The sequence below is a fragment of the Trifolium pratense genome, linkage group LG5 (genome assembly GCF_020283565.1).
Source record: "Trifolium pratense cultivar HEN17-A07 linkage group LG5, ARS_RC_1.1, whole genome shotgun sequence".
NCBI classification, from domain to species: domain Eukaryota; kingdom Viridiplantae; phylum Streptophyta; class Magnoliopsida; order Fabales; family Fabaceae; genus Trifolium; species Trifolium pratense.
Genome location: NC_060063.1, coordinates 42,685,571 through 42,707,271, shown reverse-complemented (window position 1 = coordinate 42,707,271; position 21,701 = coordinate 42,685,571). Strand labels below are relative to the sequence as shown.

Genomic DNA, 21,701 nt, shown 5'->3' with positions numbered 1-21,701 from the left:
TATTTGCAAATGTAGGCTGGATCAAGAGTTGGGCCTAAATAATCTATGATATTATCAGATTTGTAAGCCCAATTGAAGTAGACGATAAAAATGTGTGTATAAGACTCTTTTATATTAGAGTTTAATTGTTATGCACCGTCGGTGTAATTTTTTTTTTACACATATATCTAATGATGCGTTGCCACACCATTTAAAGAATGTGACACATAATGTATTTTTAATTAGCATAGATAATGCGAAGGAATGACATTATTGGACGCGTGTGCAAAATAAGTTTATACATACGGTGCATATAAATTAAATTCTTTATGTTATTATTGATAACCATAATCTTTTCAAAATTGAAGTTGACGTGGTAATGAAAACTGCATCGAACGGGTTGGATATATAATTTTTACCATTGGCTTGTTTGAAACTAATGAGAGCTTATACATTGACATAAATTGTTATAATAGTGTGTTGATAAATTAAAAAGAACTGATATTTGTCGCGAACAGTGTTCCACTCAATTTCACGAACTTAGGTTTTCTATTTAGTTTTTTATATTTTGTAACAAAAAGTTTTGCAAAATCGAACCAGAGAAGTGCTATTTGTCATTAACGATGTTCCACTCAACTTTCACGAACTTGGGTTTTCTATTTATTTTTTTATTTTCTTCAAAAATAAAAATTGCAAAATCGGATTAGTATTCTTTGAAATTTTTTATACATCATTATTTTAAATATTTGGTATGGCAAAATAAAAGTTCAATAAACCTTTGTTATATATTGAATGATGCTGAGATATTATGTCATACTTTGCCATAGTGCTTATATACATTTTGTTAACAATTTATAAGTGCTTATGTAATCACACTTGGAAACATTTTAGTTTATGTAAGTACTTTTCAAAGTACATATTGAAATGTAAAGAGGTTATTAATCATTTATGATATAAGCTCCTATGCAATAAGCTGCAATGCTATAAGCACTAAATTCATACGCAAGATTAATACACACAATATAAGTCTTGAAACATAGTTAAAGTACATTACATGATAGTAATTCATAAGTTGTTCAAAATATATTACATATAATAGCCAAAACAGCAGAAACATGGATGCATTGTTTGCCAAAATAATCCAAACTATAAACCATCATTACATAATTGCCAAATGCTCTTATAATCAACAGGTCCTTCTTAACAAAATCAAGCTCGACGGATAATCATGACATTGAGGTAATGTGGCGGGTCTTCAACTGAGCACTTCAACACATCTCCAGGCATCAACATAAGCTCTTGCTTGAAATCATACCAACCTTTCCCAAGATATCTTTCATTCTTATTGCGGGTCGAAGTCTTGATTTTGCAATTGATTACTCTTCCTGTGTTAATATCTCGAATATAAATCTCCGTCTGACTTGGCCGAAGAGCATGTTTCGATGTTGGGTTGGGAAAATGCTACAATAAAATGAAATTAGGGATAAATAAATTGAAGGAAGAATTAAAGTTATAAAGCAACTGTTAACATTACTAATTAGAAATTACACTTACCATAACTTGGTTGGAATATGCCATGGACTCTGTGATCTCAACATCAAAGTGATTATAACAAAGACGATCTTCATCATCCTCAACAACATCCTCAACATTATAAACCATGCCAAAAGGTCCAGGGTCCTCATCCTCATCGTGATCGTCATCGTCATCTTCGTCTTCTGATTCGTCATCCTCATCGTCATCGTCATCTTCTTCTTCGTTGGAATCAGAAGATATCTCAATCACTGGGATTTTATCAGCAAGATCTTCAACAATAGGAGCAGTCTGCCTAGCTCTTTTTTCAATAAGATCAAAAGGATTATCCTTAAATTGAAAATTCAAGAAGACAGACGTGGGTTTCTTAAATCCAAATGCCTTGCAAACTTCTTCTCCATCACTGAAATACCATATACCTTTACTACATTTAAGAAACACCTCACATTCTTGTTTCTTACTGTTTATTAATGATACAGGATTTTCAAAATTGATGATGCTTTCAAAGTTTCCCACAAAGGTAGGGCAAATGTCAATTCTTTCCTACATTTCATATAGGCATATAAATCATAAGTTATAAATAACTCTATCAATAGGAATAGTTTGAAATAAAAATTTCGTATATACAAATAAAAGTATTTGCTACATAGTCAATACCTTATATGGGTAAATAACAGTTTCGAAATGCGTTTCTGGATTAAATGACCAGCCATTAGAGCTGTTTGATAAGAAAATTACGAAGATATACATTAGTATATAATTAAATAACAATTCACATTTGTTATTGGCAATATACAAAAAAACACATAAATAGTTACCTATTAGGATAAATTGAATGACTCAATTTAAAAAATTTAGGACGTTCTTCAAGTGTTCCAGGCCACATGGTAAAAGTGTTATCTTCGCCCTCAAAGTATAGGGTGACAATGGTTGGTACCTTAATGCCATTCCTCCTGGCAACAACTCTACCATCACTAATATAATATTGATCATTCTTCCACTTGAAAACAACCATAGTGCATCCATAGTTTTGATTTCTATTTTTACTCTTGATCCATCCAAAGTATTTCAAGTTCATTTTGGGTATGTACTTCTTAGCAAATGCAGGACAAATATAAATTTCCTCCTAATATAATATAAAGATAAAGTATAATGTCCATTAATTGAATGTGAGAAACTGTTAATTAATTGATTCACATGAAGAACAATAACTCAACTATTGGTTCATGAAATTTACCTTAGAAGGATGTACTTCAGTTTGGAACCAACATGTAACTTTGGATTGATCACCAGATTTGTTTCTTATAAAATATGAAAAAGTCAAAATAAAAGTAACATGAGTATTTTTTTTCAATGTTTGAATAATATACCTACTAAGAAAGCAAAGTTTCACCTAAGACCCAATTTATGTTGAAAACGACATATAGAGAGATTGAGAAACATGTGTATAATTGACAAAAAGTATTAATTAATTTTGTTAAAGTACATGTTACAGATGAATATACAGTATACTATATTATCCACAAATAGATTGAGAGTTCAAAGTCGTATGAAATGGTCCCTCATGTTGTCGAAAAGTACAAAAGAAAAAAACAATTGAAAAAGATACTACCTGATCGCAGATGAAGAAGCCATCCTCGATAATGAACGGATACGATTTGAAGACTTGAGCGAATATCCTTGTTGAGCGGCAACTTTGACGGGAAGTTGGGAAATCGCGTGGAACTCGTTGGAAGGATAAGATGAATGGATAGGGTTTACTTTGTTTGTCTCTTCCTTTGTTAAACAAACATCCAAACGGACCGGGCTCAAAAACGGGTTGTGGGTCGTAAGACCCAACAGGTCCTTCTGCCTACAATAATTGCACCTCCCGATACTTACTATATTAAAATTTGTAGGTAAATTGTAGTGTTTTATTTAAGTTCCAATAAGAACCAATAATTTTGATGTAGAATCCTAATGGATTGGCTTAATCAACTAAAAATGCAAGAACGGTCCAAAAAGCCCGCATGAATGGAAAAAAAAAGAATATGTGGACTTAAAATCCTATGTGGACTATCTTAGAGATTGACACTTGTCTTTTTTTGCTATTAGAACCTTATTGTCTCTCTCTTATGTATTATGTTGTGTATATGGTGGTTGGTTGCAAGTTGCTAACGGTGGTTAATATCTTGAACTACCACGATATTTTATTTCTTGTTATCAGTTGGTTTTCCTTCTACACCGTTATTTCATTTACCTATGTGAACAAAATTCCATAAATAAAATTGACTCATATTAAAAAATGAGCAATACGTTTTGTAACGACCCATTTTTCGTATTCGTATATTTTGTTAAATGTTATTTTATTTATTAATTGGCTTTTATTATTTTAGTGAGCGACGAATAATTGTTTAGCCGAACGTAAGTTATTAGACGCGAGAACCATTGTTTTGGGCTTATGGGCGTGAGAGGCATGGGCCTAAGCCATTTGGGCTTGGTTCATGACATTTGGAAAGTAGTATAAGTAACAAGTCAAACACATGAATAATTTCATAAATTCATTTCTTTGAGTTTGAGTGAGTAGAAGCAAGATAGAGCAAGAGCTAGGGTTTGGCTAAGAGATTCACGAGCAAGAGAGGAGAGGAAAGGCTTGGATCATCATCTTTGCTTAAGGTAAGAGATTAGAATTCATGATTCTTGAGTGACAAGGAGGGGGGAGATTGTCTATGTCTCCGTTCCCGAACTCTCCCACTCAATTTCTTTTAGACTTTTGATAAGCTTTTGTATGTGAGTGTGATGTTCTTCATCATTACTTTGTATGTGTTAATCACTAGCTTGATTTCATGATAAATATGTATGTGTTTGGATCATGTTGAAAAAGTTTATAAAAGTTGCTTAAAACTCAAGAAATTGGCTTGATTTTGATTATTAGAGGTATTTGGATGTTTGGAAGGGATGATTAATGTTCCTTGATACCATATATGTTTAGAATAGCTGTTTATATGAATTTATAACATGTTTAGATGAATTTTTGAGTGGAATCAATGTTAAACCGCCTTAGATAACTCAAGAACAGATATTTCTGGTGTAGTTCGCTACCTGTTCGCTACAGCGAACGTGTTCGCTACGTGTTCGCTACGTGTTCGCTACGTGTTCGCTACGGGTTCGCTACGGATTCGCTCAGCGAACAGCACTGTGACAGCAACTTTTTGATAATTGTTTTAAGTGCAATTAGGCACTTGTAACATGGTTTAAGGGTATCCTTACATGTTTGTTGATACATGTTGATGTTGTTAATGCTTATTGTTAATCGTTATATGATTCGCACGCGTATGCAATGACTTGCAGTTCAAGTGACTATGTTTATGTTTTAACATTAATTTGCAATGTTAAGAGAATGATGTATGTTTTATGACATAAGTGTAAATGAAACCTTGTGTGTATAAAAATGAGTATGCAGATAATTATCATGTGAATAATTATGAATTGAGTGATAGGATATTGTGTTATTCTAATGTGTTAGATGTCGGAATTGTGTTTCCGCATCAGTGAATGAATAGCTTCGAGCTAGATAGCGTCATGTATTTGATGTGTTTAAAAGTAATCATGCATTCATGATTGTATGTGAACATTGGAAACTTGGGTTCCAATAACGAAAATGGATTATGTGTCCATAATGAAGCCGAGGATCGGATTAGATGAATCCATGAGTCCAGAGCTGCTATCCAACAGGATATAAAACTGTTTTGGCTTATCCAAGGGAGATAAGATGGTTCGGTAAGTTCCGACATATCCAGCATGATATAAAACTGTTCTTGGTCCACCGTTGGTGTGACATCTTGGTACCACATGCATTTAGTTATGTCTAGGGATGGCATGACAGTGAATTAATTGGCATTAGATACCTTAGGGTAAATGCGCATATATTTGATAAGTGGTATGTGACATTATCTGGTCGAATTGTGTTGAACTTTATTAATTGATAATTGTTTAGTACAATGTTTTGGCGTGAGTTAGAATATGTATGATAGCTCGAAAGTGTAAGGCTTTTCTTATGCTCGTATGATATGCGATTATGTTTTTCTAACTCTCTGCTTTGTGTTATTTGCTGGACCTTTGGGGGTTCAGATATTCAGGCTGAGGATTGTGCCGACGTTTAGACTGCGGTTCTAGCGTGGTGTTGAAGTACCTTTTGGTGAGGAGACTTAGAATAGATTACTCCTCTTAGTACTAGCTTTTGACTAGAATTTGTAAATAGTAAATGCTCTGGTAATGTAACATCGAGTCGGGGTTTACGCTTGGATTTCATCGTATATCGGTGTTACCTTTTGATATGCTAGTTCTTGTATAAGTGACATCCTTAGGGATGAATTTGGCTTATGTATATATATATGTATATATATGCATGCTTGGTTTGATTGGAATCCGTTGTTGCTTTTCATGTTAAATTTCATGATGCTCTGTGTGTATGCTTGTGTTTTAATTACCGCGTGGCACTCTGCCTTTACACTTGTTAAAAAGTTTTTAAAATTGCGTTTTTAAGGGTAGTATGGGTTAGGGTGTTACAATAGTGGTATCAGAGCAGGTCGGTTCGTGTGAACCAATTAGGACTTTTCTTTTCCCCGTATGAACATGTGTAGGGAACACTGTTAGTACTTTCTAACGTCTAGTTGTGATTCGTTCAGGAATCATGGCTGCTGCGAGAACGAATGCTCAGATTGCGGAGGCTTTGGCCGCACTCACCAACATTGTGGTTAGAGATCATCAACCTGGAAGAGAGGTAGAGATGAGGTTGGAAAGGTTCATGAAGCAGAAACCGCCAACATTTACCGGAGGTTACAACCCGGATGGAGCTCACAAGTGGCTGGAGGAGCTTGAAATAATTTTTGAAGCAATGGATTGTTCCGAGGAAGGGAAGACAACCCTTGGAACATATGTGTTGCGTGAGGAAGCGAATGTGTGGTGGAAGAATGCTAAGTTGAGGCTAGGACCCGGTGGTATGGCTATACCATGGGCGAGGTTTAAAAGAGAATTTTTGGTTAAGTATTTTCCTGTGGATGTGAAGAACAAGAAAGTGGTGGAATTCATGGAACTGAAACAGGGGAATATGACGGTAGCTGACTATGCCGTCAAGTTTGAGACTTTGTGTGCGTTTAGCCCGCATTACAACACTTTGGAAGCGGAGAACGACAAGTGTGTGAAGTTTGAAAGTGGTCTACGTCCAGACATCAAGCATATGATTGGATTTTCGCAGATAAGGGATTTTGCGACCCTTGTGAACAAAAGTAGGATTTGTGATGAAGATGGTAGGGCAAAGGTGAACTACTACAAGGCTGCGAATGACCGAAAAGGGAAAGGACAAGAGCGCGGAAAACCTTATGACAACCGCGGTAAAGGGAATACCAGTGGTGGTAAGAAGCCGGTGAATGGAAGTTGTTACAACTGTGGAGAAAGGGGTCATATGTCTTATGATTGCCCTAAGAAAGGAGATAGGTGTAAGAATTGTGGAAAGCTGGGCCACAAGACCGAAGTGTGTAGGACAAAAGTGGTGTGTTTCAACTGTGGTGAAGAAGGCCACAAGAGTCCGACTTGTAAGAAGCCCAAGAAGGTGATGGGCAAGGTGTTTGCTTTAAGTGGAGAGGATGCTAGCCTTGAGGACAATCTCATTAGAGGTACGTGTTTCATCTATGACACTCCTTTAATTGCGATTATAGATACGGGAGCGACGCATTCTTTTATTTCTTTGGATTGTGCAAAGCGTCTTAGTATTCCTTTAACGGATATGACGGGTAGGATGGAAATAGAAACTCCTGCTAATGGTTCAGTGATTACCCGACAAGTATGTCGTAATTGCCCCGTAACCATTTTTGATAGGCACTTTGGTATGGATTTAGTGTGTATTCCACTTAGTGGTATGGATGTGATTTTTGGTATGAATTGGTTAATCTTTAATCGAATTCATATCAACTGTCGTGAGAAGGCCGTTGTTTTTCCGAAGCCGGAGGAGAACTTGCATTTGATGAGCGGGAAGGAAGTATCGGAAGCATTGAAAGAACATGCCGAGATGTTCATGATGTTTGCATCATTGAAACTCGAAGGAGGAGTTAAGATAGAAGAGTTACCGATCGTTTGTGAATTCCCAGATGTGTTTCCGGATGATATATCTGACGTGCCTCCAAAGCGAGAGGTAGAGTTTTCTATCGACCTAGTACCTGGAACTAGTCCGATATCGATGGCGCCGTATCGAATGTCAGCATCAGAGTTGAATGAGTTGAAGAAGCAACTTGAAGAGCTGCTTGAGAAGAGGTTTGTTCGACCGAGTGTTTCGCCATGGGGAGCGCCGGTATTGCTTGTAAAGAAGAAAGATGGAAGCATGAGATTATGTATAGACTATCGTCAGTTGAACAAAGTGACGATCAAGAATAAATATCCACTTCCAAGGATAGATGATTTGATGGATCAACTAGTTGGAGCTTGTGTGTTTAGTAAGATCGATTTGAGATCTGGATACCATCAAATTAGAGTGAAGACGGAAGACATACCTAAGACTGCATTTAGGACGAGGTATGGGCACTACGAGTATTCAGTTATGCCGTTTGGTGTGACCAATGCACCTGGAGTTTTCATGGAGTATATGAACCGAATTTTCCATTCATTTTTGGATAGATTCGTGGTGGTGTTCATCGACGACATTTTGATTTACTCAAAATCCGAGGAAGAGCACGAAGAGCACTTGAGGATTGTTTTGCAAGTCTTGAAGGAGAAGAAGTTGTATGCCAAGTTGTCAAAGTGTGAATTTTGGATGAAAGAGGTGAGTTTCCTAGGGCATATAATTTCAAGTGGAGGAATCGCGGTAGATCCTGCGAAGGTTGACGCTGTGTCACAGTGGGGAACGCCGGAATCTGTTTCAGAGATTAGAAGTTTCCTTGGTTTAGCCGGTTATTATAGAAGATTCATCGAAGGTTTTTCGAAGTTGGCTTTGCCGTTAACCAAGTTGACGAGGAAAGATCAAGCGTTTGTTTGGGATGGTATTTGTGAGAAGAGTTTCCAAGAGCTCAAGAGAAGATTGACTACTGCACCCGTGTTGATTTTACCTGATGCCAAAGAGTCGTTCGTCGTGTATTGCGATGCTTCGAAGTTAGGACTTGGCGGAGTGCTTATGCAAGGGGGTAATGTGGTAGCATATGCTTCGAGACAACTGAAGGTTCACGAGAGGAACTATCCAACGCATGATTTGGAGTTAGCCGCAGTGGTGTTTGCTTTGAAAGTGTGGAGACACTACTTGTATGGATCGAGGTTTGAAGTATTTAGTGATCACAAGAGTTTGAAGTACTTATTCGACCAGAAGGAGTTGAATATGAGGCAACGAAGATGGCTCGAATTCTTAAAGGACTACGATTTTGAATTGAGTTATCATCCCGGAAAAGCCAATGTGGTGGCCGATGCATTAAGTAGGAAGACTTTGCATATGTCATCATTGATGGTGAAAGAGTTAGAGTTGATTGAAGAATTCCGAGACTTGAGTCTTGTGTGTGAGGTTACTTCTACAAGTGTGAAGCTTGGGATGTTGAAGTTGACGAATCCTTTTCTTGAAGATATTAAAGAACGTCAGAAATCGGATAAGAAATTGATGGAGAAGATGGTACTCATCAATGAAGGTAAGGAGACCAATATCAAGATGGACGAAAGTGGAGTCATGAGATTTCAAGGAAGAGTTTGTGTACCGGATGTACCCGAATTAAAGAGAATGATCATGGAAGAAGGTCACAGAAGTGGGTTGAGTATTCATCCTGGGGTAACCAAGATGTATCAGGATTTGAGGAAGTTGTTTTGGTGGCCGGGAATGAAGAGGCAAATTTCTGAATTTGTTTATTCATGCTTAACTTGTCAGAAATCGAAGATTGAGCATCAGAAGCCGTTTGGTTTGTTACAACCAATGTTTATACCCGAATGGAAATGGGATAGCATTGCAATGGATTTTGTGGGAGGTTTACCGAAGACCAAGAAAAGTAACGAGGTGATTTGGGTAGTGGTAGATCGTCTGACGAAGTGTGCTCACTTCATTGCTATCAGGAAAGGTACCTTGGTGCCTAAGTTGGCCGAGATTTATGTGGAGCAGATTGTGAAGCTACATGGTATTCCAACAAGTATTATTTCGGATAGAGATCCGAGATTTACTTCTAGATTTTGGGAAAGCTTGCAAGAAGCTTTAGGAACGAAGTTGAGGTTGAGTTCAGCGTATCACCCTCAGACAGATGGTCAGTCGGAGAGGACGATACAATCCTTAGAGGATTTGTTGAGGGCTTGTGTTTTGGAGCAAAACGTGAATTGGGATTCTTGTTTGCCGTTGGTAGAGTTTACATACAACAACAGTTACCATTCTAGTATCGGAATGGCACCGTTTGAGGCTTTGTATGGGAGAAGGTGTAGGACACCTCTGTGTTGGTATGAAACTGGAGAAGGTGCAATTCTTGGACCAGAGATTGTACAAGAAACAACAGAGAAGATTCGGATGATTCGTGAGAAGATGAAAGTGTCTCAGAGTCGACAGAAGAGTTATCATGATAAGAGGAGGAAGGACATTGAATTCCAAGAGGGGGATCATGTATTCCTACGAGTTACATCGACTACTGGAGTAGGACGTGCGTTGAAGTCAAGGAAGTTGACATCGAGGTTTATTGGGCCGTTTGAGATTTTGAAGCGAGTTGGGAAAGTTGCGTATAGGATTGCATTGCCGCCATCATTGGCGAATTTGCACGATGTTTTTCATGTATCACAGTTGCGCAAGTATGTGTCTGATCCGACACACGTGATTGAATCGGACGATGTTCAAGTGAGGGATGACTTGACCATCGAGACTGTGCCTTTGAGAATCGAAGGGAGAGAAGTGAAGAGGTTGAGAAACAAAGAGATTGCATCCGTGAAAGTCGTGTGGGGAGGACCGGCTGGTGAGAATGCAACGTGGGAGTTGGAAAGCAAGATGAGAGATTCTTATCCCGATCTGTTTCTAGGTAATTTCGAGGGCGAAATTCTTTTAAGGGGGGTAGGATTGTAACGACCCATTTTTCGTATTCGTATATTTTGTTAAATGTTATTTTATTTATTAATTGGCTTTTATTATTTTAGTGAGCGACGAATAATTGTTTAGCCGAACGTAAGTTATTAGACGCGAGAACCATTGTTTTGGGCTTATGGGCGTGAGAGGCATGGGCCTAAGCCATTTGGGCTTGGTTCATGACATTTGGAAAGTAGTATAAGTAACAAGTCAAACACATGAATAATTTCATAAATTCATTTCTTTGAGTTTGAGTGAGTAGAAGCAAGATAGAGCAAGAGCTAGGGTTTGGCTAAGAGATTCACGAGCAAGAGAGGAGAGGAAAGGCTTGGATCATCATCTTTGCTTAAGGTAAGAGATTAGAATTCATGATTCTTGAGTGACAAGGAGGGGGGAGATTGTCTATGTCTCCGTTCCCGAACTCTCCCACTCAATTTCTTTTAGACTTTTGATAAGCTTTTGTATGTGAGTGTGATGTTCTTCATCATTACTTTGTATGTGTTAATCACTAGCTTGATTTCATGATAAATATGTATGTGTTTGGATCATGTTGAAAAAGTTTATAAAAGTTGCTTAAAACTCAAGAAATTGGCTTGATTTTGATTATTAGAGGTATTTGGATGTTTGGAAGGGATGATTAATGTTCCTTGATACCATATATGTTTAGAATAGCTGTTTATATGAATTTATAACATGTTTAGATGAATTTTTGAGTGGAATCAATGTTAAACCGCCTTAGATAACTCAAGAACAGATATTTCTGGTGTAGTTCGCTACCTGTTCGCTACAGCGAACGTGTTCGCTACGTGTTCGCTACGTGTTCGCTACGGGTTCGCTACGGATTCGCTCAGCGAACAGCACTGTGACAGCAACTTTTTGATAATTGTTTTAAGTGCAATTAGGCACTTGTAACATGGTTTAAGGGTATCCTTACATGTTTGTTGATACATGTTGATGTTGTTAATGCTTATTGTTAATCGTTATATGATTCGCACGCGTATGCAATGACTTGCAGTTCAAGTGACTATGTTTATGTTTTAACATTAATTTGCAATGTTAAGAGAATGATGTATGTTTTATGACATAAGTGTAAATGAAACCTTGTGTGTATAAAAATGAGTATGCAGATAATTATCATGTGAATAATTATGAATTGAGTGATAGGATATTGTGTTATTCTAATGTGTTAGATGTCGGAATTGTGTTTCCGCATCAGTGAATGAATAGCTTCGAGCTAGATAGCGTCATGTATTTGATGTGTTTAAAAGTAATCATGCATTCATGATTGTATGTGAACATTGGAAACTTGGGTTCCAATAACGAAAATGGATTATGTGTCCATAATGAAGCCGAGGATCGGATTAGATGAATCCATGAGTCCAGAGCTGCTATCCAACAGGATATAAAACTGTTTTGGCTTATCCAAGGGAGATAAGATGGTTCGGTAAGTTCCGACATATCCAGCATGATATAAAACTGTTCTTGGTCCACCGTTGGTGTGACATCTTGGTACCACATGCATTTAGTTATGTCTAGGGATGGCATGACAGTGAATTAATTGGCATTAGATACCTTAGGGTAAATGCGCATATATTTGATAAGTGGTATGTGACATTATCTGGTCGAATTGTGTTGAACTTTATTAATTGATAATTGTTTAGTACAATGTTTTGGCGTGAGTTAGAATATGTATGATAGCTCGAAAGTGTAAGGCTTTTCTTATGCTCGTATGATATGCGATTATGTTTTTCTAACTCTCTGCTTTGTGTTATTTGCTGGACCTTTGGGGGTTCAGATATTCAGGCTGAGGATTGTGCCGACGTTTAGACTGCGGTTCTAGCGTGGTGTTGAAGTACCTTTTGGTGAGGAGACTTAGAATAGATTACTCCTCTTAGTACTAGCTTTTGACTAGAATTTGTAAATAGTAAATGCTCTGGTAATGTAACATCGAGTCGGGGTTTACGCTTGGATTTCATCGTATATCGGTGTTACCTTTTGATATGCTAGTTCTTGTATAAGTGACATCCTTAGGGATGAATTTGGCTTATGTATATATATATGTATATATATGCATGCTTGGTTTGATTGGAATCCGTTGTTGCTTTTCATGTTAAATTTCATGATGCTCTGTGTGTATGCTTGTGTTTTAATTACCGCGTGGCACTCTGCCTTTACACTTGTTAAAAAGTTTTTAAAATTGCGTTTTTAAGGGTAGTATGGGTTAGGGTGTTACACGTTTCCCACGCCAGATGGACGAATAAGACTGGACCTGTTTCAATGATCAATGATTTAGCAATTACACATAGGATTTTAGGTTGCAATTACAATAATGTATTTTGACGTAGTGTCACAATAGATTGGTTGGCTTCACGGACGGAAAATGCAAGAACCGTCCAAAAAGCCCGCATGAATGGCAAAAAAAAAATATGTGGACTTAAAATCCTATGTGGACTATCTTAGAGATTGACAGTTGTCTTTTCTTGCTATTAGAATCTTATTGTCTCTCGCTTATGTTTTATGTTGTGTATATGATCGTTGGTTGCAAGTTGCTAACGGTGGTTAATATCTTGAACTATCACGATATTTTATTTCTTGTTATCAGTTGGTTTTCCTTCTACACCGTTATTTCATTTACCTATGTGAACAAAATTCCATAAATAAAATCGACTCATATTAAAAAATGAGCAATATGTTTCCCACGCCAGATGGACAAATAATACTGGACCTGTTTCAATGATCAATGATTTAGCAATTACACATAGGATTCTAGGTTGCAATTACAATAATTTATTTTGACGTAGTGTCACAATAGATTGGTTGGCTTCACGGACTGAAAATGCAAGAACCGTCCAAAAAGCCCGCATGAATGGGAAAACAAAAATATCGAGATAAAATCCTATGTGGACTATCTCAGAGATTGACACATGTCTTTTCTTGCTATTAGAACCTTATTTATGTTGAACAGTTATTCTTTGGTGTGAAACTAAAGTTTTACTTTTGGTTTTTGACAGATTATGCTATCAACATAAATGTTAATACCTAAATTATTAGATTAAATTTTGGGTTTTTTCCTATACTAATAATCGAAAAGACAATATCATAAGAAATATATATTAAAGATTAATTGAAAAGTACCAAGATCAACTCAAAACAATAACACATAATAACTAAGATCAAATCCACTACAGCAGTTGTAGTCATTGGTACATGAAAAGATAAATTAGTATAAAAGAAAACAACACATGTTGATTGTTGGATTACTTAACAAATCTAACAACATCAACATCAACTCTGTTGCTCTTTGCAATATTAAAAAAACTAAACTTTAGAATATCTCCAGGTGAGAAGAAATTATCACAGCAGAATCTGGACCATGCTACTGCCTCCAATTTTCGAACTCCAGTCCGACCTGGTGCTTCAATAATTTCTGCCAGATGAGGTTCTGCGACCGGACCTTGAAGCACCAAGTAATTATGAAAAGATGTGATATAGTCACCTAACCACTTGTCAAAGATCTGCATAATATGGTTGACATTAAGAAAAGTGTGTAAGTACTAATATGTAAAAGTATAACTAAAAATGTTGACTAACATTAAAATACTTAACTAATTGTTTTCTTGTTTCATTTGAGTCAATTCCACAAACAAACTCAAATGTTAATGGTTCGGGGATTTTAGTAGATAGGGAGTGAAATGAAGGAAATTCATCAGTTGTGCATGGTTCTATAGAAGGAAGAAGCAGGTAAAACATGCTATCACCATAATAAACCAAATTAATTTCATGATATTGGTACTGCAAGTCAAAGTGTTGACGAAGTTTTGTCCATCCGTCTGTTATTAGAGGTTGTTCAAGAGATTGATTCCAAGTAAGGAAATGCAAGTCATTTCCTGCATAAACTTTCCAAACTCGGTCCAACTCTTTGACATGTATTGTAGTCAAAATAGCCTTTTGTAATCTGGTAGCAAGAATTGTATTGATATCATCATAAGCACCTTCAGCCATGTATGTCTTGCAAAATCAAGTGCAAAAAAATAAAACACAAATCACTGCAAATCATATGAACCTCCAATGGTAAATATATAGCAACTTGTGTTAGTCCAATAACATAATGACCATTTGAAGGTAGGTACAGGATATTTAATGTAGCAAGTTGGGAAAATGAACATGCCATGAGGTAGATAATAAATGTGGTACTAAACTATGTAACCATGCAATAAATTTGAAATAACTACTTGCAGAAATAATATAAAGGTTGTACCCAAAGTCACATAATAATTCAAATTGATCATAGTAAAGGACCACTGCCACTGGACCTCATTACAAAAGTGATTAATCCTAATTAAAGCCCTACTTAAAAGACTACCACAATTAATCAAACTGAAACATAACATTGTCCTAATTAAAGGCCCACTGCCACTGGGCCACAAAACAACAGTACTTAAGCCCACTGCCACTGGGACAAACTACAACACATAATCTAATTAAAGCTTAAACATAATAGCAAGCAATGACTATCCCTAACATAGCCAGCTTAGGGTATCTTCTCAATCTTCACAGCCCTCTTCAACAACTTGATAGGAGCATTGTCATCTTCAACCGTCGTGTTCTCATGTTGAGGAGACACTCTCTTAGCTAAGGATTTCTTCCGCTGTCCACATGGGCGAGCAGAGGATGAAGATCGCATGCTGACATCATTACCAGAAGTAGAGTTTACTGGTTTGACAGCAGCAGCAGATTATTGAGTAACCACATCAGAGATAGTTGGGTTCGCAGAAACAGCGGAGAGCATTGGGTTCACAGCAGCAACAAAGTTGATTGGCTTCACAGGTGGATCAGATGTAATTGGCTTGACAGTCAATGTAGAGGTCATTGGGCTCACACAAGGTGTCATTGGCTTAACACAAAAAGAAGTATTAACAGAATCATCGTCAAGATTAACAATAGATTCTGAAAATTTCAACATCAAATCTTGTGAAACTTCAAGAGGTGTTCCATCAACAATCAAACCTTTTCCCTTGTCAGAATCTCCACTAAAGTTTTGACACTCCTAAACAACATGAATAACATAAGGCATCTAACTAACTACATTATATGTTATAAAAGTAAGGCATCTAACTAACTAACATAGCATCATTTACACAGACACCTAACATTAAAAAAATTTACCTCAGAAAGGAAATTAGAGGTACCACCAACATAAACATCTTTCCCCTTATCGAGCAAAGTACTCAAAGAACCACCCTCCTACAAAACACAAAGTTCAAAAAGTTATAAAACATATTAGACCATTTATGTCAGGGTGTTCATAAATAGGATAATAAGATAAAGGCATACATTTCTTTTTTTATTACAGACAGCATCCTCATTATCCCACTTGTCCTTAAACTGCTTAATTATAACCTCATCGGTACAAATCTTTCTAACACGGAAAGATTGCTCAAACCTAGGATTCTGAGAAGGTTTAGCTTCAACCATAAAAAGCCAAGTATGATTAACCAGCATGTCATCAATTTCAGGTGGCACAATTTGCTCACCATCAGCCTGCTAAATAAAATTATGACATTAATAAATGTTTGCATTGCACAATGATATTTGACTAATTAAAAAACAAACTTAAAAATCATCACATACAACATCCCCAAGTTGAAGCATATCAGCACAAGACATATTAAATATCGCACTTGCTTCTTTGTCAAAAACAACAAACGTGGCAGAATCAGTATCATCCATGACTCTAAGTTTGACACAATACCTGATGCATAATAAAATAGTTCGTATTATAACATAACCAAAATATAAATGAAATATTCATAATGAGTAGTGAAATTTCACATTTTAATATATTTACCTAGGAACAACCTTTGGAACATGCCTATTACACTTTTCACAAAACCATAACCTTGAATCTTGTATAACAGCTTTACCGCAAAAACATGCTGTATACCAATAACGATCAGGATTTAAAGTTCTCTTCACAGTAGCAGCTACAACATGTGATGATACCTATAAAAAAATAAGTAGTGGCTTATTAAAAAATGTAATAGGATTAATAATAAACATCATTAAAGGTTGAGTTGTCTAAATGCCTACTTTTGTAGCATCCTTGAGATCTTGCAAGGTTGCCCTTGGAGTATTGTACAGAAACTCATCAAGTGGGGTCACAGCTGACTCATTACTAAGTTGAGTAAAGGTCAATGGAGAATGATTCTCATCGGAATCATTAAGACTAATAAGGAAAATAAAAGTTAACTGTAATCAGTGCATATGTTTTGATACATAATGATAATATAAAAAATAAAAGTTAAAAATAATAAAAGTTAAAGTTGTTGATCACATACCTTGCCCTAAAGATCTTACTTTCCTCACAGTTTGGGTTAAATATCAAAACAGAACAATTCATGCAATTCTGTATGTGTATCTTGTCTACAAATTGCCAATCAATAACTTCAGATTTAAAATGGAACAACATATACATATTTAGAAAACAATAGTGTTATAATAGGTATGAAAATAAATAGTGGATTTGAATTAACAACCTTGAAAGGTCTTAGCTTTTGCAAGATGAACAATGACCACATGATTGTTTAGATCACCAGCTCCCACAAAGGTATTCAGTTCATCAACATATGGTCCAAAAAGTGTACACTGCAGCTTATGCCTAAAGTAATAGTATAAAAAATTTATAAATAAATAAAAGTTCCCATAGTTGATATTTATAAATTGAAATAGTTTATGAAAGTTAACAGCAAGGTAATATCATACCCATCAGCCTCCAAGGAAATGACATTCAGCTTTGTTGTGCTACCATTTTGATTAGTGATCTCACGTTCCTGACCAATCTCAGTTAAAAGACCAATCACATCTGACATGAAGTTCATAACAAAAATTTGGGTTAGTAAGATATTAAACACAGAAAAGAAAAAAAAATTAAAACTATATAATCAAACTCACCAACTAAGAAATCAGTGTCATATAAGCCACCTACAACTTCAGAAATTGGAACAAAGGTAAATGGAGATTTAACAATATCACAATTTGACAACCTTTGAACAATGGAACCAAACTGAAAGTTCAGTTTGTATGGATGATGTGTGGTCCTATAAGCTCCAGTATTAGCAGCCACACCAATATTTTCAAAAGAATAAACTTTTCCCTCAATTACATCATGTTTAAACTTGTAAATAAGTGTTTTTTTGATGGTGGCATGAATCTTAGAACCATCTGAATCCATTAACACCATTTCAACAGAAAAAGGCATATTAGGTCGATTAAAATCGTTCACTTGCCAAAGTCTTATGATCTTTGCCTTAAAATTCCAATTTGTTCTATCAGAATTGATTTCATCAATGTTTGAAAACATACTACGATTACCAAGAGTCAAAGCCATTTCAGAAATCAGATAATTTAGGATTTGTTGAATAAAAAGGCGTTGAAAATATTTATCTAATAATTTTTGCGATAAAAAAGAGAGAAAGAGGAGGGGCAGGCAAATATGTTGGCTGCGGTGCAAATGTCTCAATGAACAACCAAACCTTTAAATACCAAGAACACAGAAACCCTAAAAACAATAAAATAATAATTAAACCAAAAATAATGAAGGCGGGAGATATTGAATCCGAAATTACCTTAGGGTTATGAGTTCAAATAAAATCATGTTGGAGGGAAAAATTGTTTTCCTCAGAGATATCAGTAGAAAACTGCATAGGGGTTTTTGAGGAAGCACCGATATGGCAATTTTTAACATTGGAGAAAGGGTATACGTAAAGAAGAAAATATTGAGAGCCAGATTAGTTTGATGTTTAAATGAGGTGGAAGGGTTTGGATTTGAATTTCAAACCCGTGAGGAATCTTAACAGAAGAAGCTTGCATACATATGGGATTTTGATTTGTTTTGAATAAACTTGCTTCTTACTTGTTTGCCAGAAGAGGAAAACATCGCAGATGAAGAAAACGACTTGTCACTACTTTCTTCTGCCACCGAGTTTTTTTATTGTTTCCTTGTTTTGGGCCTAAACCATATGGGCCTTGCATTTCGGTTCAAATTTTGGCCCATTGATCATTCATTCATTCAATTTTCCCTCCACTTTCAAGTTTGAAAACATTGCCTAATTGAGGTAAAAATTTTGTCACCTATTGAAACTCAAAATCCTATGTGGACATGCTTAGAGGATGACACCTGTTTTTTTTTTTTGCTATTTAGTGTTGCTAATTTGTGTAGTTTGAAAGATAGCATTATTAATCCCATTCCAAGAGGACATTATGGGTCTGTTTGGCAACACCACCAAACTGACTTATAACTTATGTCTTATGGCTTATAAGCTAAAAGACCTGTTTGGTAACAACCTTTTCAACACTGACTTATAGCTTATTTTAGTGACTTATAGCTTATTTTCCATAAGCTATTTCAATTAGCTTATGAACTTATATCTTATAGCTTATCATCTTTTCTTCCATTTTTACCCTTATCATTTTACCTGAAATCCATTTTTACCCTTTTTAATATATTATAATATAAAATAAAAACGTGATTCCTTTGCTTCCAATATTTTTTTTTTTTGACATTTTGCTTCCAATTCTTATGAAATAAAATAAATACCCTTTCTATTTTTCAATTGGTATAGTTTACGCTATGTTCTACGACGTCGTCAGTTTTTTTTTTTTTTTGATGGGTCGACGTCGTCAGTTTTTAATATACTATACTAGAAATATGCATTTATGTATAATATTAGTTTGCGTAAAAAAAAAGTATAATATTAGTTTATTTATATATAATGAAAATAAATATCCTACATAAAAATAATGAAGATAAATGTTGATTTAATCCGAAATAAATTAAAATTAAAATATACAGTAGTACTATATAAATGTTTAAAATGTTGTTGTACATAAAGGCCAAAAAAAAAATTGTTTTACGTGACAATATTTGATGGCGCATTTGTACATAACTATATTATCACCCCTTCATTTTAGTACTTTTGATTTATTCTTATGTATTTTATTCTTTTGATTTATCTTTTATGTATTTGTTATAAAAACCTAAAAAATGTAATGTTTAATATTTTATATAAAGTGTAATAAATGAAATGAAATTAAACTTAAAATAAAATTTCAAAGAATAAATTTTAATTCTTTATAAAAAAAATTAATAATAATAAAAGATATATTAAGTTAATAAATTTGAATAACTAAATTTGAAGTGTTTTAAATATTAATTAGATATAGGTTTAATAATAATTTTTTATAAGAGATTTTATATGTCCTTCTTTGTCATTTTACATTTACTAGTCAGTGAACCGCTAATTTTACCAAACACTTCAATCAGCTTATCAGCCATCAGTCATCAGCCATCAGCCATAAGCTATAAGTTATAAGCTATCAGCCAACAACCATCAGCCATAAGCTAACTTATCAGCCATCCGCTATTTTTGCCAAACAGAGTCTATGTACTGTGATTCACACTCTTTTTATAGATAAACTCTTCTATATCTTTTACAAAATATTCGATGTGGGACTTTTGAAATTGCTTGTTTGCAAGCAATTTGTATTATATCATATCATCATATCATATGACACATTTGAATGTGGGCATATGGAGGTATTTGTTTCACACATTGGATTTGTTGTTACATTTTTTTTTTCTTATAATTTTTAATAAAGTAGTAATAAAACACACTTACAGAAACACAAAAGTATATATATGGGGCTTCTATTATGAGAATGATTTTATTTTATGTAAAAACGGTGAGAACTATTAGTGACCTTTGGATTAAAATTTAAGGGTCAAGATTAAATGTTCCATTTAAGCCTCACACTATTCAATTATTTTTCCTAGTCCTCACTCATCTTCTTCCTTTCTTTCTTCTAAACGAAAACGGAGATTTATTTTTTCAGATCCATTGTTTTTTATTTTTCCTCCAAATTCTCTAAAATACAAGATGAGAGTTTATTCTTTAGAACACAACCATGGGGTTTTCGTTTCTCCATTTTTTTGGTTTCTCATATTGGTTCTTGATTTTGGAACTTGTTTAACTTTTGAAAGATTGATTTTTTATTTTAATTTATCAACTTAATTCTTGAAATTGAAACCTGGATTTTTTAAAAAAGATCCAGTCTTGGAAATTGGATTTAATCCAAGCACTTGGATGTGTGGATGTTATAGGGTTAACTGAATCAAAAGAAAAATAATGGTGGGTGGGTGGTCTGATATCTAGTAAAGGGAGGTAGTGAGAATGACGAGAATGCAAAGAATGGAAATGGTGAGAACTGAGAAACACTAATAATAGGGCGGGGAGAGGAATTGAAGAGATGCAAACAGGGAGTTGAATGGAATTGAGGAATTGAAGGGAGTTGCAGAAATTTCATGGAGAAATGAAGAGCTGCAAACTTTCTTTGAAGAAGATGAAAAGATTAAAATGAATTAATTGAGTAGATGTGTTGCTTAAAACTGACATTTAATCTTAACCGTTGAATTTTGATCTAATGGCTATAAATCATTCTCATATATAACTATCGACCTTTTCATGAACCAAACGAGTCGAACTATATATAGTTCAAGTTCAGCTCGTTTGTTTAACGAGCTTAATTTTCAACTCAAGTTCGACTCGTTTGGTTCATGAACCAAGTTCAACGAGTTAATTACCGAACCAAGTACCGAACTATTTTTGAGTTAGTTCGGATCATTTCCACCACTAGCTATGCTCATGGGGACCACATGTATTCCAATATCTATCTCATACTTATGATTATATTTTACACTTTTACTCTATATTTTTTTAAAGAGAATGTTAACTTGTGCCCTTAAGACACGTGTTAAGAAGACAAATATAGAAAAAATTTATTGAACTTGTGGTGCATTCATTTCATCTAAGCATTAAATTCTTTGTATCATTAAATGCTATGTTTCTATTTTTAGGTAGCTTAATATGTGCCCTTAGGGCACAAGTTAACATGACATTTTTTTAATCATTTGTATTTTCATCTTACTCTCAATTAATGACATTTTGTATCTCCAAACATCAAATTATTCTAATTAGGTTAGCAAAATACACACCGAGGTGAGCAAAATAAAGACATAAAGTTAAATAAAAATGGTTAAAAGAAAACAAATTCAAGAAATCGTATAGTTATGATGATTAATAATAGTACGTCTTAA

The 21,701-nt window shown here is 35.1% G+C and overlaps 1 protein-coding gene across 1 annotated transcript; it reads right to left on the bottom strand.

The window, feature by feature from the left end:
* Window positions 1-15,284: 15,284 nt before the first annotated feature.
* Window positions 15,285-17,936, bottom strand: LOC123886723 (replication factor A protein 1-like). The gene is made up of 10 exons (XM_045936014.1): window positions 17,501-17,936; window positions 17,312-17,411; window positions 17,086-17,207; window positions 16,888-16,972; window positions 16,640-16,775; window positions 16,398-16,552; window positions 16,184-16,301; window positions 15,884-16,090; window positions 15,716-15,793; window positions 15,285-15,596 (listed from the first exon to the last, which is right to left on the bottom strand). The coding sequence occupies exons 1-10, from the start codon at window positions 17,934-17,936 to the stop codon at window positions 15,285-15,287; spliced, it is 1,749 nt and encodes a 582-aa protein (XP_045791970.1).
* Between the last annotated feature and the right edge of the window lie 3,765 nt (window positions 17,937-21,701).